At 33.8% G+C, this 18,521-nt stretch overlaps 1 protein-coding gene across 10 annotated transcripts in view; it reads left to right on the forward strand.

Annotated features, from left to right (window-relative positions):
* Window positions 1–18,521, forward strand: part of PMCA (plasma membrane calcium-transporting ATPase 3) — a 1,392,263-nt gene that overhangs the window by 1,088,833 nt on the left and 284,909 nt on the right. For all 10 annotated transcript variants that reach the window (XM_090412026.1, XM_090412017.1, XM_090412079.1 and 7 more), the window contains one exon: window positions 233–523. In XM_090412026.1, coding sequence (XP_090268152.1) covers window positions 233–523 — 291 coding nt within the window. The remainder of the gene's footprint in view (window positions 1–232; window positions 524–18,521) is intronic.

The raw sequence follows: 18,521 nt of genomic DNA on the forward strand, positions 1-18,521 counted from the left end.
TGTAACAACAGTAGTGTGACATAAGTTTAGCCTGCGGCCATTGTCATTAAATTTAGTAATTTTGATCTTAGAATGTAATGCAATAGGTTTGTGCATCTTCTTTGATTAACTGGAAGCAACAGCACCCTTAATTCGAATTTTATCTGCCATTATTAACACAATATAAAATATTATTTTATATTGTGTGCACAATAAATGACTCTTAGATGATCAATTTTATTCTCTTTCACAGATCATTATAGTCCAATTTGGAAGCTTTGCCTTCTCTACTGCCCCTCTAACAGTGGATCAGTGGATGTGGTGTGTATTCTTTGGTTGTGGGACATTAGTATGGGGCCAAGTAATCACTAGCATCCCCACCAAACGAATTCCCAAGACATTCACTTGGGGCTCAGGGGCACCAGAAGAATTAGAACCTGGTGTTGCACTTGTGGAGGATGGAAGCAGGGGATCCATTTCTCAAGAAGTTAAACGTACAGGCCAGATCCTGTGGATACGAGGTCTCACCCGCCTTCAAACACAGGTAAGATTCACTTTTTGTTATTTGAAGCATTTAAATTGCAGATCACCACATAATAAAAAATTAAGTCTCAAGCATACCTGATATTAAAAACTTTTTTAAAGGGGTATTAAGAATATATTAAGTGTGTGTGCGTGCGTGCGTGCGCATATATATATATACACACATATATTCCTAGTATTCCTTGCAGTATTAGTCAAGCTGTAAGTGAGGACTATCTAATAGCTGATTAGCACTTGTCCTGAACACATTTTGATATAATTTCTAAGATACCTCTGTGTGTGTGTGTGTGTGTGTGTGTGTGTGTGTGTGTGTGTGTGTGTGTGTGTGTGTGTGTGTGTTACATATTTGTAATGAGTTTTCTGCATATGGCAGCTGCTATCCTTTGTCCATATTTCTTACAGTTATAATTTTTTATGCAAATTCTTATCATGATAAATTTATTAAAATATAGTAACTGCTTTGGGTCAGTAAACTCTCCAGAATAGAAACATGACTACAATTTACAGAAAGTCCTTAAACTATTTTCATATTATAATCTATTTCTTACCATTTTATGTAATTTTCATTTTTGCCAAGAATCATTTAATTATATCTCCAAATTAAGTAGTCATATTGTAACCTTTTTTTCCCCTCACTATTAGTCAAAATTCACATCCAGGTTTTACTATCATTAAAGATGTTTGTTGTGTTTGTATTTACAGTACAAACTGTAAACTAATGTACTGAATTCAGTTACAGGTGCTCCCTCTAATTTGTTTTATAGAAGCTACAGTCTTGCTACTGCTCTGCACAGAAATTTTTTTACATTTTACATGACCTAACAAATGTGTGGCACTTTTAATATTTTTGTAATATACATAGAAACCAGATGACTAAATCCACTGGTAACTGTATGGTAACAATTTGTTGTGCCCTGGAGCATTTCATTTAATTCATGGCTATGCACCCGTGCAGCACAGAGGGAACATTGATTACAGTATAACCATTTCAATTTTATGCTTTTTAATTATAAGAACAAAATGGCATGAAAAATAATAACAGATTCCTTAACAAAGAAAACATTTGTTATGTGTAATCTGGTCTGCAAAGCAATCTTATTAAGCTTGTTGTGAGTAGTGGGTAACAGTCTTGATAAGGCTTCCTTTCGCTTCCATATGCTACGCATCACTGGTACAGCTTGCTAGCTTAATTATTAATATTGTTATTGTTGTTTAACACATTAATAACATATTATTTTTATGCAGTCATTGACTTATTATTATTTAGGCTCCTCCAGATAGTCCAGAAGCTCATCACGGAAAGGTGTTGGGTTCATTCAAAGTCACAGGCTGTGGATTTGAATCCACAGCCTTTTCTGTGCATAGATATTTGTGAATGTCTTTAGGTGGTAGATGCATCTCTTTGTCCAGTGGAAGATGCTTTGCTAATTGGCAGTTGGAATTGACTTGGAAATATTCCATGTTTGGTCTCTAGAGCAGGGTTTCAGAATTATCTTACTCTTGGTCCATTCACAATATCAAATGCATTACAGGTTTACAACCTTTTGTGGGTATATACAGGTTACATGGTGATACGTACCGTATAATGTGCTCAACTTGAGCACATTCTCTGAAGATGCATTAATAACTCCCACAAGCAACTTATTCCACTAATTTACCACACACTAAGAGAAGAACCTGGACCTCGTATGCTTTCTAACCACACCCTTGCTCACTTTCCAGGGATGACTGCAAGTTCTTCTTCACCCCCCCCCCTCTTGTTCCCCCCAATTAGATGAAATATTGCCTTGTTACTTGTTGCTGAAATTTTTGGTTGCCTTCCCGTCACTAAGAGTATTTACTTCTCTATCTATCATCTTCATTCCCATGGAACATAATGCCAGGATCAGTCTTCTCCAATTGACTCTATCTTTTGCAACTGATTCTTCTGCTCTCCATCTCTCCCACCCAACCATTCTCCTTCTGAAGTAAAGTGAAAATACCTTTTTATTCCTACAAGTTATTTTTGTCTTCAACAATCCAGTTATCTCATGTAAAGACTCCACCTCCTTAGCAGTGTGGCCCTAAATTTTAACTCTTTGTCTGTACTATTGCCTCTAAGTGTCTAGATTCATTATCACAGGAAGCCAATCACTTTCCATTATCATGGGTTTGAAGTTTGTATTTTAAATGTGTATCCCATCAGTGCAATTCATCCCTCAAGTTCCAACTTTTTTTTTTTTTATTGTTGCTTTCCTGTCAAACTATCTCTCTCTTTCTCTCTCTCTCTCTCTCTCGATCAATGTATTTATGCCTCAACAATAACTTCTGGGTCTTCTTCTTTTCTTTTTTTTTCCTGTCAGTTCTTCTTCTTCTTCTGTCTCTTATGACAGGAAAGAAGAATTGTAAAAAAAAAAAAAGCTAGAATTATACTTCTGGTCTTTCCTGTTATAAGCACATCACATACATATCCTTCTCACCCTCCAAAAACTAGGTGTCCTTTTCCATTTTTGATGATGCTCTTTGGTTTGGAAAGACCTGGGTTCGAATCCTGTCTAAAATGCGAAGAACATTTATCAGGACGTTTCAACTGAAGGTGAGTTAGCTGGTCTAAGATGGAGGTGGCAGGGTTTTTTCTTACAGAAACTCTGATTTTTCATCCTGCAAATCAGCTATCAGAATACACACAATTAACATCCATAATACATTGGCCTCATAGCCTGAGTTGCTTTGGCTGTAAATCTAAATAAACCTAAACCCAATCCTTTTCCATTCAAGATACTACTTCTAACCTGTACAGCCCTAAAACTGTATAAATCTCAACTTCATCCTACTTTACTTTCTCAAATGTGAGAAACTCTTCAAATATTTCTCATATTTGTTGTGTTTCCACAAAACATCCCTACAAAATGCTTGATGTTATCAAGTCACAGTCAGCTTGATAGATAGCTTCCTCTTCTTATGTATTTTCTATGGATATTTTCCATGTATTGTTATACTAACCTGGCAACTGTCATTCCTCCACTTTCCTGCAAATAGATAAAAACACAAACAGCTGCTGGTAAGCATTATACACAAAAAATGCATGCTATGCCTCACTAAATGTGGTTGCATAAAACTTCCCAGTAAGGGGAAATGCTTAGACCTCTGTCCCAACACCCAAGGATACCTATAACTGTCCACACAGAGAAAGAGAGAGTATATATTTTCATCCCCCCATAGGACTTTAGGCTTTCAGTCTTATGTCTTCCATTTACTTCTTGTGTTGCTTTTGTGCAGATTACAATTCACATACTGTGTCCCAGACAATTTCTCACTGACTGAAACAAAATGTTGGATCTGTTACACCCCAATTTAATTCATTCCATTTGTCTTACTGTCTTGAAATTGTATGTGATGATAATAAGACAAATTGTATGAACACAGATCTTTGTTTGCACTTGGAACTGAGAGGGCAGGGGGAGATGATCTTTAGGAGAGCAAATAAGACCAACAGGCTTCAAATAGGGTTTGAATGCAGTAAAGATTATATTTTTTATAGTACTAGTTATTTTTCTGAGGTTTCTTGATATACAAAATAATAATAGCATTACTGGAGTCTGTGTGTTGTGAGAGATGTTGGAAGGGACAAGTATTTTGTTGATTGTTTTTAGAATTCTAGCCATTAGATAATGAGACTAATCCTACATAAGGAGTAAGAACAGAGATCAGTGGCTCTGTTAACTCTTTTTTTTTTTTTTTTTTGCAATAACCACGGATCTTGCAAACAAACTTAATCTCAATAAATATGGTTGTGTGAAACTCCCCCATGACGTAGGAAACTGTAATTTTTAAATGTCCTGACCAACATCCAAGGCTACCCTCAAGTGCCCACTGAGGGCAACCCTTTTTTGTCATCTATGGTCGAGGCCAAGAACTTTTCAGACCACAATCGTACAAATCCCTTACCAACTTATATGTCATATTATATTTCCTTCTCCTGTCCACCAGACTTGGCATTCTCCCAATCTGTCTGTCTCTTGTCATTGCTGTAATCCACTGTGTGGTCTCTGCAGCTTTCTGAACATGATCGTTAACTTTCAGGTCCTTGTCTACCATCATCACAAAGTTCCTTATTTCCTTGAGTACCTCTACACCATATTACTACACTACATATCATCCCTACAAATTATCATCATCATCAAATTGCTGCCATGTACCCTCAAGGGGTGTACAGGATATGACAGTGTCGTGACGACTCCTTTCTGTCGTGTTCTAAATCTATGTAGTTTCAAGTCACTTTTATGAATAATACAACTAATTACGAAATGATCACCGATCTAAAAGTAGGGAAATTTATATTTATACTGCACCACCCTATTCTTAGATTAGTCTATATAAATAGTAGGATCAGTTCTAAATTAAGTTAACAGTCATCTCATTAGGCCGAATCATCTATTATCATTTTTACTTGGGGTTCCCGCAAGATTCGAATATTTATGAACGGTGCAATAATAAGGAATTCAGGCAAACACAATATTTAGATCAACAAAATAAAACATTTAATATATGATATGGTCAACAAATACAAGAACTCTATTTTAAAATGGAACTATACAATTAACTTAACACATCTTCTTAGGTCACTGATGCTAATTCAATGTTCTAACTTTCATATATTACTCACAGTCTCAAAAACACAAATCTTCTTATCTCAAGTTAATATAACAATTTCACACTTATTCAGTCTTCACAAATCTATCAGCTCAATGTTTATATTCACAGCAGGCAATAAACTACGTAAGCTATATTCCAAGCAAACATATTCCCAGACCTTGAGCATCGGAGGTATATTACAGTTAATGCTAGAATAGAGAAACTTATACAACTACTCTTACCAGACAAATTCTTCAATACATCAAATTATTGAGAGAGCACTTATGAATTAACTTAATTAACATTAGCGGAACACACATAACAAATATTCTCCATAGTTTAAACTGTATTACTGTAAGTCGCACTTCACTATTCCAAACAACAGTAATTAGGTACTAATATCTTTTCCTGTTCACTCTTCTCCAAGTAACCAATATAACCTTTTTCTTAGGGCAACATAGAATTTAATCGTAATCCAGATTAACTAGAACTAATCAGAATTTTCGCATTGACTGTCCAGTTTCCTTTTATCTGATTACGGTATCAACCTTTCTTCATAACAACAGCAGATTTCGCTTATAACATTAAACTTTATGTTTCACTACTTATAGGTTCACTTCCGAAACTATACTCATAAATCTCTGCCCTGAGGATTATATAATCTTGGTTCCGCAAAACTCTCTCCTCACTCCTTAATAATAATTCTTCTCTATTCTCTCTATCTTATCTATGACCTTCCTTCTTCTTTCTCTTTCCTCTCTCTCTAATATCCTTCTATATATCTGACCTTCACTCCCACCTTACGTTCGAACGCCACGTTCTACTCCACTCGTGGTTGTTTACGCTTGCGTCTCCATGACAACAGACTAAGCGTAAACATTTCGCCAATGTAATGTATGCTATATTACTGCTACATGAGTGATTACATAACATTAAATATTTCACAAATAAGAACAATATAATATTTAAGCTATTTCTTCAACTTTTTGATTACGTATACAGTTAAATATAAAATAACACTTTACGTTACACCATATATATTTAGTTATACAAAATTCTAAACATATTATTATTTTATAAACTAATAATAGGTCAGGTTTTGAGTAAATATTTAATTAGTAATTCTTATTTAAGGAATAATAAATAAATTTATATAAACCATGATTAATATTTAATAAGCAATGTTAAATGTGAATGAAAAATAATAAATTACATAACATAGCTTCATTCACAATTTAACATAGGCTCACCCTTTCTTTGAAAAATTTTTATTATAAGAAAAATTTTTCTTCTGACACTAGGCTCCTTTAAAAAAAAAACTGGATTACATATTTCCTTTTCGATTTTTCAAGTAATAGCCAGTTTTACTGAAACTTGGTTCTTTATTATGTTTTGTGCCTTTATTCTCTTTCACTTTATCATCAATTCTCTTATTACTATTATTATTACTTTCTGCATGTCTTTCAAGTTTGTAGTATAGGATTCTCTTCTCTGAATTAAATTCACGTTCTCCATTATTAGAATTAAATCTTTGTTGTCTCACAACCTGGCGGTCTAATCTATATCATTGTTCTATGATATAGATTAGACATTTTACCAAAATTGACTTCAACCTTTAGTTTACTATCAGTGGTAAGTTCTGATTTGGGCTTTGTCACTACTACTTCTTGTTCATCAGTAAGAAGAGGAGTATCAGATTGAATGTGTACATAAGAGTTATCACCACTATCTCTATTAGATGATTGATTCACAGCTGATTTTTCTTCAGTAGATGGTCCTGATTCAAGTGGCAATCTAAACTGTTTTGTTTGATACTTAGACTTATCATAATTATGAATTTCATTTCTTCTAGTATATCTCCTTTTGTTCATCAGGGTTATTTCCTTCTTAGAAAAGTTACAAGAAAATTGATATCTTGCTAAGAAGTTTGTTCCCAAGATAATGTGAGAACCTAGATTGGAAGTAGTGGGGACAACAAGTAGGTCTTGCCACACGTACAGTCCAAATTCTGGTAGTTATATTCTTGCTCGAAGCTTTTCATATGCCACAAAGTTTGAGTCTGAGAGAGAAGTAATCCTTACAGGTTGTCTCAGCTTGGCAGTGCTCTTCCACAGTTTGTCTTTTAATGTTAGGAAATAATCCATCCTGATGGTAGAGGCATTGCATCCTGTATCTAATAAGATGTCACATTTAGAACCCAGGATTTCTCCTCTAACTGTCATCATTCTTTCATTAGGTGCCTGGTGTTTCTGAATTCCACTATTTCTTCTGTGGTTCACATATCCAAATTTTGAATTCCATCTGTTGTTATAGTAGTTTTCTTTGTTATGGAAGCAGTTCCTGGCATAATGTCCAACTTTGTTGCAATTATAACACCTAAGAGGATTTCTTTGTTTTTTCTCTGTCTTGGATTGAGGGATAGCAGACATTTGTTGTCTAACATCATTTAATCCTCGGATTACCTCATCTAGGCTACTTAAAATAGGTTGACTTTGTTTTTCAACTTCATGCTTGATCATCTCATCAATTTTATTTGTAGTGGGGTTTTGATTTTCTTGAGAACTCAAAGTAATAGCTGATAACTGTCTCACAACTTCATTAAGACTATCCATTATTGGCTGATTTAACTTATTCACCTCCTGGTGAATTAGGGATTTCACTTCTGTCATCAGTTTCATGTCCAATTGCTCTTTGCTTTCTGTCATGCAGTTTACAATACTTGAATTTTCTCCAATATTCTTTACTTTTCCTATTTCAACTTTACTTTTCTTTTCTATTTCTGATTGCTTGAACGAACTATCAGTCTTATTCACAACATTCACAAGACTTGCATTGTTTGAGGGATAAAGGTCACCTAGTATTTGTTCTTTTTCCTTAACACTTTTGAGACACTCTTCTAAAGTAGAAATTTTCTTCTTGTAGGCTGTTTCTCTTAATTCTTGCCTAACACCTTGTCTAAATTGTTGGAACACAGCCCAATCTAAGTGAGGTTTATCTTCACCAGTAACATTCAAACTGTTGGCCAATGTTAATAACCGATTGTGAAAATCAGTAACAGTCTCTTTATCCTTTTGAACAATTTTCTGCAATTTCCACAAGTTAGGACCTACACTTCTAAGTTTACAAAATTGAGACAATAAGGTGTCTTTAAATTTGGAATACTCAAAAGTTTCTCGAAGTATTGGAGAAGAATGCAAAAATGTTTTTGCTTTACCTACCAATTTACTTCTAATCAGAACTAGCAATTGAAAATCAGTCCAACCTGCAATTTCTCTAAGTTTTTCAACATAGGTAAAGAAAAATAGTACATCATCTGATTCTTCACCTGAATATTGGGGAAAAACCTGTTGCGGGTTTACCGTACGAAAGAATTCACTGTCATTCATTTCAGAGCTTGATGTGACAGCCATAGTGTTTAATAAATTACTATCTCAATTAATTCAATCTTTTTACTTTAAAATTAACTTTTATCTTTGCCTGAGTCCAAATTATAACCAGTTCACTGTGATTTAATTATTTCACTTTCTAAAATTTCAGGGAGTAATTCTACGATTATTATTACTAAACTTAAATTCAATTTCTTATCTTATAGTTGTTAAATTTAATTCCTACCTATTAAATCACATCCTGCCGACGGCTGCGCCATTTGTCGTGACGACTCCTTTCTGCCGTGTTCTAAATCTATGTAGTTTCAAGTCACTTTTATGAATAATACAACTAATTACGAAATGATCACCGATCTAAAAGTAGGGAAATTTATATTTATACTGCGCCACCCTATTCTTAGATTAGTCTATATAAATAGTAGGATCAGTTCTAAATTAAGTTAACAGTCATCTCATTAGGCCGAATCATCTATTATCATTTTTACTTGGGGTTCCCGCAAGATTCGAATATTTATGAACGGTGCAATAATAAGGAATTCAGGCAAACACAATATTTAGATCAACAAAATAAAACATTTAATATATGAAATGGTCAACAAATACAAGAACTCTATTTTAAAATGAAACTATACAATTAACTTAACACATCTTCTTAGGTCACTGATGCTAATTCAATGTTCTAACTTTCATATATTACTCACAGTCTCAAAAACACAAATCTTCTTATCTCAAGTTAATATAACAATTTCACACTTATTCAGTCTTCACAAATCTATCAGCTCAATGTTTATATTCACAGCAGGCAATAAACTACGTAAGCTATATTCCAAGCAAATATATTCCCAGACCTTGAGCATCGGAGGTATATTACAGTTAATGCTAGAATAGAGAAACTTATACAACTACTCTTACCAGACAAATTCTTCAATACATCAAATTATTGAGAGAGCACTTATGAATTAACTTAATTAACATTAGCGGAACACACATAACAAATATTCTCCATAGTTTAAACTGTATTACTGTAAGTCGCACTTCACTATTCCAAACAACAGTAATTAGGTACTAATATCTTTTCCTGTTCACTCTTCTCCAAGTAACCAATATAACCTTTTTCTTAGGGCAACATAGAATTTAATCGTAATCCAGATTAACTAGAACTAATCAGAATTTTCGCATTGACTGTCCAGTTTCCTTTTATCTGATTACGGTATCAACCTTTCTTCATAACAACAGCAGATTTCGCTTATAACATTAAACTTTATGTTTCACTACTTATAGGTTCACTTCCGAAACTATACTCATAAATCTCTGCCCTGAGGATTATATAATATTGGTTCCGCAAAACTCTCTCCTCACTCCTTAATAATAATTCTTCTCTATTCTCTCCATCTTATCTATGCCCTTCCTTCTTCTTTCTCTTTCCTCTCTCTCTAATATCCTTCTATATATCTGACCTTCACTCCCACCTTACGTTCGAACGCCACGTTCTACTCCACTCGTGGTTGTTTACGCGTGCGTCTCCATGACAACAGACTAAGCGTAAACATTTCGCCAATGTAATGTATGCTATATTACTGCTACATGAGTGATTACATAACATTAAATATTTCACAAATAAGAACAATATAATATTTAAGCTATTTCTTCAACTTTTTGATTACGTATACAGTTAAATATAAAATAACACTTTACGTTACACCATATATATTTAGTTATACAAAATTCTAAACATATTATTATTTTATAAACTAATAATAGGTCAGGTTTTGAGTAAATATTTAATTAGTAATTCTTATTTAAGGAATAATAAATAAATTTATATAAACCATGATTAATATTTAATAAGCAATGTTAAATGTGAATGAAAAATAATAAATTACATAACATAGCTTCATTCACAATTTAACAACAGTACTACACTGAAAAATTTACATCATTACTAACTTCCTATCTACAATTTTCCTCCAAATCAGTCTATTACTTGTCAAGACTCCAACATTATCAGATCTTATATTTCTATCGTCTAAGGCACTTTGTACCGTATCAATCCACCTATATCTTGGTCTTCCTCTGGGTCGTTTTCCTGCCAACCTGGCAGAGAACACTCGTTTTGCTAATCTTTCTTCGCCCATTCTGTTTAAGTGACCATACCACCTGAGATTAGATCTGCTAACGCATTCCTGGATGCTGACAATGTCAAGTTCTTTCCTAATATCATCGTTTTTAATATGATATTGCCATTGATGCCATCTGTTCACACCTCTAATCTTTCTCAGGACTCTCATATCTGCGGTCTCTAATCTTTAGTCAAGTGTTTTACTTCTGACCCAGCTCTCAGATCCATAAGTTAAAACTGGTTTGAACACTGTCTTGTATACAGCTAATTTAGTGTTCCGACTAATTTCTCTCTTATTCCATATGAATTTATTCAATTGACTTCCCACGATACCAGCTTTGCTAATTCTGTTGTCTATTTCTATATTTAATTTATCATCTTCAGTAAAAATCGTGCCTAAGTAACTGAAATGTTTTACATGTTCCACAGGTTCTCCATTCACAACACAGTTGACATTTTCAATGATTCTGCCTATTTTCATTGTCTTTGTCTTTTTATTGCTGACCTTCATACCATATCTATTACAACAGCTATTCAATTTAGTCAGAGAATCTTGCAAACTTGTAGCGGATTTATTTAGAAGTATAACATCATCCGCATAAAGCAAAGAGCTGATATTAACATCTCCAATTTTGATATCAGGTTTAATACCACTTTCCTTCATAATGTGATCCATATAGATAATGAATAACAGAGGGGATAATGTACATCCTTGTCTCACACCAGATTTAACAGTAAACCATCTTCCTGTACTTCCTTCAATTCTAACTGCTGACTTACAACTCAAATAAAGACTAAGTATTGCTTGATATAATGCCCCATTGACACCATATAACTGTAGCGTATTGAATAGCTTCTCTCTTGGCACCTTGTCATATGCCTTTTCCAAATCGACAAAACTTAAATACAGATCTTTGTTATATTCCCATGCTTTCTCAACTATTTGTCGTAAAGTGAAGATCTGATCCTGACAGCCTCTATTTGGCCTGAATCAAGCTTGTTCTTCACCAAGCTTTTCTTCCACAATTCTTCTCAACAGACAAGAAATTATTTTTTTTGTTTTAAGTATATCAAAGTAATGAAGTTTGCCCCCTTATGCATGGATAAAAACAAGAATATAATTTCCTTTCTAACCATTCAGGAGGGGAGGGATGACATTTTGCTTGTCATCCTTCCCTTCCAAATTTCAAATCCATTCACTTAAACCTTGAATTAGTAGTTCTAACCATCTGCCTATACAGAAAGCCTAATCAAACTTTCCTGGAAGACAACATCAGTGCCTTACTTGTAGATCTCCTACCAACTTTCCCCTCACTGCAAATATTTGCATATCACCATGAAAACATTTCCCAATTCATTAACATATAAGTTAAAAATTATTATGACCATAAAAGAGACCCCTGTTTTGCATACATACACTAAAACGTTAATAAAAAAATAATTAGACTGAAATAAAATAACATAACCAAGGATGCATGTGGTAAAATGTTGATTTGATTATTAGAAATGCCACTTTTCATTCTGGTAGTGGTTGTTTAGAAAATGAGGTTTACCATCAACTGTTTCCACAAAATCCTTGTAGGTATTCAATCATCTGGGTTTTTCCTCATCATGCTAAAGGTGTGGCAGCAAATGTCATACAAACTTTTTTATTATCATACCAAACCTTTAGTAAATATGGACACTTTATTAATTCCTTATTTACATTTAGTTTTTTTTTTTGTCCTCATTCTGTGTTAATTCATAGTTTCTTATGAGTAAACTGCAAACTTTGTTCATCAGTTGTGAGTTGAGATCATTTTCCATTGTCATTTCAGGGTTTATCTTCCATATTCCTCTGTCCTCTTGGCAATGCTTTTAAACTGTCAAGATATTTGTGTTTCCACAGAGCTTAGCATCATCAAAATCCTGATACATACCCTTAGGGGGATATACAGAATATTATGACAGTACTACATAAAAAATTTTTATGCTATTACTGACATACTGTCAATTAATGTCCTGCAAATTAATGTATTATTCTGTCAGGACTTCAGTATTGGTAGATCTTATATTTCAGTCTTCTAAGATGCTTCTTACTGTACCAGTTCACCTAAAAAATACTCGTTTTACTAACCTTTTTACTCTCCCATTCTGTTTAAGTGATTAGCTCTACTCACATATTCTTAACTAACAATATCAAGTTCCTTGCTAATATCTCATTTTAATTGTGGTTCTTTTATGAATGTCATCAGTTCACTCTGTCTGTCTCTCTTGATATTTCTCAGAACTGTCACATCTGTGGTCTCTACTCTTTGATCAAATGCTTTATTTCTAATTTAACCCTCATAGATCTAGAAGTTAAAATTGGTTTGAACACTGTCTTGTATACAGCTAGTTTTGATTAATTTCTCTCTTATTCCACATAAATTTATTGAGTTGTCTTCCTGCCATACTAGCTTTGTTCCATATTTAATTTAACATCTCTAATAAAAATTGCACCTAAATATCTGTTCTAAAAGTTTGCCATTCAGAATGCAGTTGATTTTTTAACGTTCCTGCCCATTTTCATGATCATTGTCTTTTTATTGCTTATTTTCATACCAAATTTATTACAGCAGTTACTCAGTTTAGTTGTAGAATCCTGCAGACTTGTATTAGATTTATTTAGGAGTATAACGTCATCTGTATAAAATAAAAAGCTGAGATTAATATCTCCAGTTTTGATATCATGTTTAATTTAATGCCACATTTTATTCATGATGTGATTCATGTAGACAATGAATAACATTTGAGATAATGTGCACCATGAGTCTTTGGACTCCTTGGAGACTCACGTAATAATAATTATATCTATATAATGCTGATTTATACCATATAATTGTCGTTGTTTTTTAACAGCTTTTCTCTTTGCACCCCTTGTCATATGCCTTTTCCAGATCTACAAAACTTAGATACACATCCTTGTTATATTCTTACGATTTCTCAACTATTTGTCTTAATGTGATATCTGATCCTTACATTCTCTGTTTGGATGAACTCAGTTTGTTCTTGGAGAAAGCTTTATTCCCAGAATAGATGAGAAAATAACTATTCATTAACTTATTGCTGATATTTCGCTGGTATTCTATCTGACATCTTCAGAGCACCGTCCGGTATAACAGTGGGACTATTTTGAACAATTGTGACATGCGACACAAAGACTGAGGTCCTAATTAGGTGCCATCTATGTCGGGGGGGGGGGGGGGGGGCAGAGAGAGAAAGCAGATATTAATTAGGTCTTAAGATGACTGTCTCCCAAATCTTTGGCAAATTTATACAGCCATACTTGTTGAGGTTTGGAATATGTTTCAGGTATTCTGTTGATTCCAAGAATAATCTCTCTGAGTTATAACAACTTCTATGCAGTATTTTTTTTTTTTTTCCCAATTGATCCTGTGTGCAGGGGGGGGGGGGGTATCCAAAACATGGTCTGCTAGATCCAACTTGCCATGGTGAAAATGCCGGATATATTTTTTGTGTTCACTGAGGCAGATTGTCCACAGTTCTTCCTGTCTGTCCATAGTAGGCTCGATGACATGAACAGGGCACTTCATAGACTCCTGGATGTGATAAAGAAGAAATTCTTTCCTTGGGTAAACAGATGAGAGTTGCCAATTTGATATACAGTTTAAATATGATGCATAGCTGGTGTTTCTTAAGCACTCTAGATATCATTTCAGATGTGCTTTAAATGTATGGGTTGTTGACAGTTTTGCTGTAGTCTTCTGTGATAGATAGTGGTGGTGGTGGGGGGGGGATTTCTGGGGAGCATTTAGTATTTTGTCTATCTTATGGGGACTATAGCCATTGCCTAAGAAGGCAATGTGATATAAGTGAGTGAGTTCAGCAGTGAGAGCATTGTCATTGGAACAAATTGCTCTCTCTCTCTGTGGGTTAGTGTTTTAGGATAACATACTGTTGAGATGGGTGATATATCTCCCTGTATGTGTGGGTTTTCTATAAACTAAAAATGATAAGGAACCATCTGGAAGACGTGTAATTAGTGTATCCAGGAAGGGCAGACAGTCATTAGCTTCCAGTTGCATTATAAAGCGAATTTTTGGGTGTTGGCTATTTAAATGCACTAAGAATGTATCCAATGTGTCTGGATACATTCTTAGTGCAAACAAAAATATACAAACAATTGCTATCCCATCTAATTATTTGTATATTTTCCCATTCCATAAAATAACTGCATATACTGTGAATTTAAAAAGTTACACTTTTTAAAGTCCAGGAAGTAAAAGTTCACCTTTGCTCCTTGTATTTTCATTATTTTCACCGCCAAATTAATAATTGGCTATTAGTTATTTGCATTGAATGGTTTCTCCATCCTTTCTTATTATGTGATGTAATTTAGAAAACTCATTAATTTATCAATAAACTAAAAAAATATCAAAATAACAATAAACTGTAATTACAAACTGTAATTACAAATAATATTTTTTTAAATAAAAAAAAAAGAAATTACACTTTTGAAATTTAGGAGAAAAAGAACCTGTAACTGATTATCATACATAACATAGCTTAAATCTACTGACCTATTGCTGAATTTTCAAATAAATTCTCTGCTGTTCTTTGTTCATCATAAGCTGTAAAATATCATTTTATGGTGAATAATTGCTGCCATATGCAATATATATCTCATTACATTTATACAGGCTGCTAATTTTATTATGATAAACACAATGTAACATAGTAGTAAACTGAGACATTCTTTTCAGTTGCCTTCGTCCTGAAACATTTCTTTGATACTTAGTATTTCTTCATCAGTCATGAGCTTTTAGTAGTTCTTGGTAAATCATCTGCTTTTCTAGGTTTGCAGAAAAGTGGCTGTAAATAAAATTGCATTTTATACTTATGTTTTGGAAGACCTGCATGGTTTATATTATATAAGCAATTTTAGAATTAATTCGACCATTTATAAATATAAGTGCCCTCTGAAGTAGTATTATGAAAACAGTTTATAACTGAGCATCCACTTAAGCAAATTCATTGGAAGAGACATGCTAACATAAATCATGTTGGCAGACAGTGGAGCACATGTTGCAACCATAATTTATGTGTTGGAAATAGTTGATGAGAATTCAAAACTATTTTTCTTTCATTTAAAGAAAGAAACCTATTGCAATGAAAGCACAAAAAAAAAGTAAAATGCCAAATCTTGAGGCACAGTGTATTCCAGCATGTCTGGCTACATAAAAAAATCATAGTTTAGTTTACTGTTACCTCTGTAATGTAAACATAATTTAATATACCTCTGTTAAAATATTGTGGAAGTTATATTTTGTTCTACAGTAATTCCCTACATCGTGATGCTTTGCTTGACGATGATCTGCTCATACGATGCCTTTCAGTATGACCAATGCCCATTTATACAACATTGCATTCATTCGTATGAAAGATTTAGCAGCATTATAAATTATCTACATGCAAACACAAGGAAAGTATTACTTATTGAATATACTGCCAAATATTTCAGTTTAAAATTAACAAACTATCATCAGGTGGCCTGAACAATATTTTTTACAAGGTACAATGCAAACAATTGATTTATTCAAAATAGTACAAGCCGTGTGATGTTAAATCGCTAATAGTGTTATGCTTCACTGAAGAAAAAGTTAATCATAAAAGTGATTATGAAATAATTATATAATTTATATTATCATCCAGAAAAAAATTTAATTTATAACATCATACTAAACAGATCATTAGACAGATGTACTATCCAGATGGTTTATTTTTATTTATTAGTCAGTTTGTCTGTAACCCTTGACGTTTTCAGCAACATTCCATTATTCCTATTACATTCCAAATACAACATTTAACCTGTTTGCTGCCACTATGTCCCCCTTTCTGTGTGTTAGTGGTATGATGTAGGTGCTGCCTACACTGTGGAGTTTTTATTATTATTATTATTATTATTACGTGACACCTCCAGGGAGTCCAAAGACTTATCGAGGGAGAGTGTGCCAACAGCATCGAATGATTGAAACCCTTCCAACTAGTAACCATGCTCAAACTTGCTTAACTTTTTTCATGAGCCATTAGTAGCAGAGGCTCTACCAATCTACAAATGGCTCTACCAGACTCTAACAAGTCTGTTGTAACATGGTCTACCAGACCATGTTGTAACATGGTCTGTTCCAACCTTTATGGAACAGACCATGTTACTCTGATTGTTGGTAAGAGCAGAATTCAGAAATAGGTGGATAGGAATACGGCACTCTATGGGAGATAGCATAATTTTGTGAAGGGAAGGTCTTGTCTTAGTAATTTACTTACTTTCTACAATAGCGTGATGGCTGAGTTGAATAAGGAAAATGGCTACCCCATTTTTCTTATCCATGAGTGAAAGTGAAGGCAGGTATCCAGTGGTACCATAGGGCTCTGTACTGGGATTGCTGTTCAATTTATTCATAATACTAGAATGATTTGATGGGGAATAACCACTGTTTGCCAGTGATGCTGAACTGAAAAGAGCGAAGCTAATAAAGACAATGTATAGATCCTGCAGGATAATGATAATATACTGGTAATTTTTTTGAAAAAGGATAATAGCAGCATATTCATTGTGTCAAAGTGTAAAGTTATGCATTTTGCGATTGTGCTGGGAGAAACTCGTGTTATAGGTTTAATGGAGTGAAACAGCACTGAGAAAGGATTAAAAATAATAGCTAATTCTTCTAATATTTCAACTCACTAACTAAGACATCTCCAGGGAAAGTGAAGCATGTGAATGAAAGACTAGAGTTCTGACTAGGTGGAATGCCCTCTGTTGGTGGCTTAGGATGTAAACTTGGATCTTAAAGTATTAGTGTTTCCAATATTTTTGGAAGTTTAATAATCCCACATTTATTCACATTAGGCTGCTTTCTGAGAGCAGCTGCAGTTCCAAAAACAGTCTTTTTCTTCTAGATTTACTGTGATGGAGCATGATAATCTTTTCCAATTTATTTTATAAGCTTTGGATATGGCTCATAGAATAAATTGGAAAAAGACCACCATGCTCCATCACAATATATGTAGAAGAAAAAAGAGTGTTTTTGGAATCTGCAGCTGCTCTCAAAAATCTGCTTAATTTGATTAAATATTTGCATTTAAAAAGCCCAAAATATGGGAAACACTAATACTTCGAGATCCCAGTTTACATCCTAGGCCACCAACAGAGGCCATCCACCTAGTTAGGACTGTAGTCTTTTGTCCAAATGTTTCACTTAGTTTTATTTTCCTTTGTATGCGTGTGTTACAAGTCTCATATTGTACTCCCTGACGATGTCTCAGTGGCCGAGACAAAATATTGGAAGAATCAAATATTATTTTTAATTCTTTCTTAGTGCTGTTTAACTCCATTAAGCCTCTAACATGAATATGTCCCCTTTCCATCTGCATCTAATGTGGGCATAACTGCTGTCATCAATGATCTTCATCAGTTTTCAGAAGAATGAATTTGATCAGTCCAAAAATTTCCTTTCCCTTATTCCTGATACTCTGGCATTCATAGTAAACAAAGAGTTATGCCTAAATATTATTTTGTTAAAACGTTTCATATTTTTATAAAGGGCACGTGTTTCCTATGTTTTTGCTGTTATTTCTCTTTCCTGCTCTTTTTGAAATAAATTACTTCATCTTTGGTGAAGTTGATAGTCTGAAGAAGGAAAAGAAAAATATTAATCAAGACTTATCAACATGTCAAATTATTATCATCAGCATCATCCTTATGACACTGTTATCTCCATGGAGTCCAAAGATTCATTATAGGAGTCCCACATTAACCATTATATACACAATGCTTAGCATAGCTCTCCTTAAAGTTGTCCACCAACCACCTCTGGTAACCTGTTCCACTCATTAACCAC

Source organism: Typopeltis vanoorti, chromosome 2, assembly GCF_054136105.1.
Source record: "Typopeltis vanoorti isolate ZY-2024b chromosome 2, IOZ_Tvanoo_1.0, whole genome shotgun sequence".
NCBI lineage: Eukaryota > Metazoa > Arthropoda > Arachnida > Uropygi > Thelyphonidae > Typopeltis > Typopeltis vanoorti.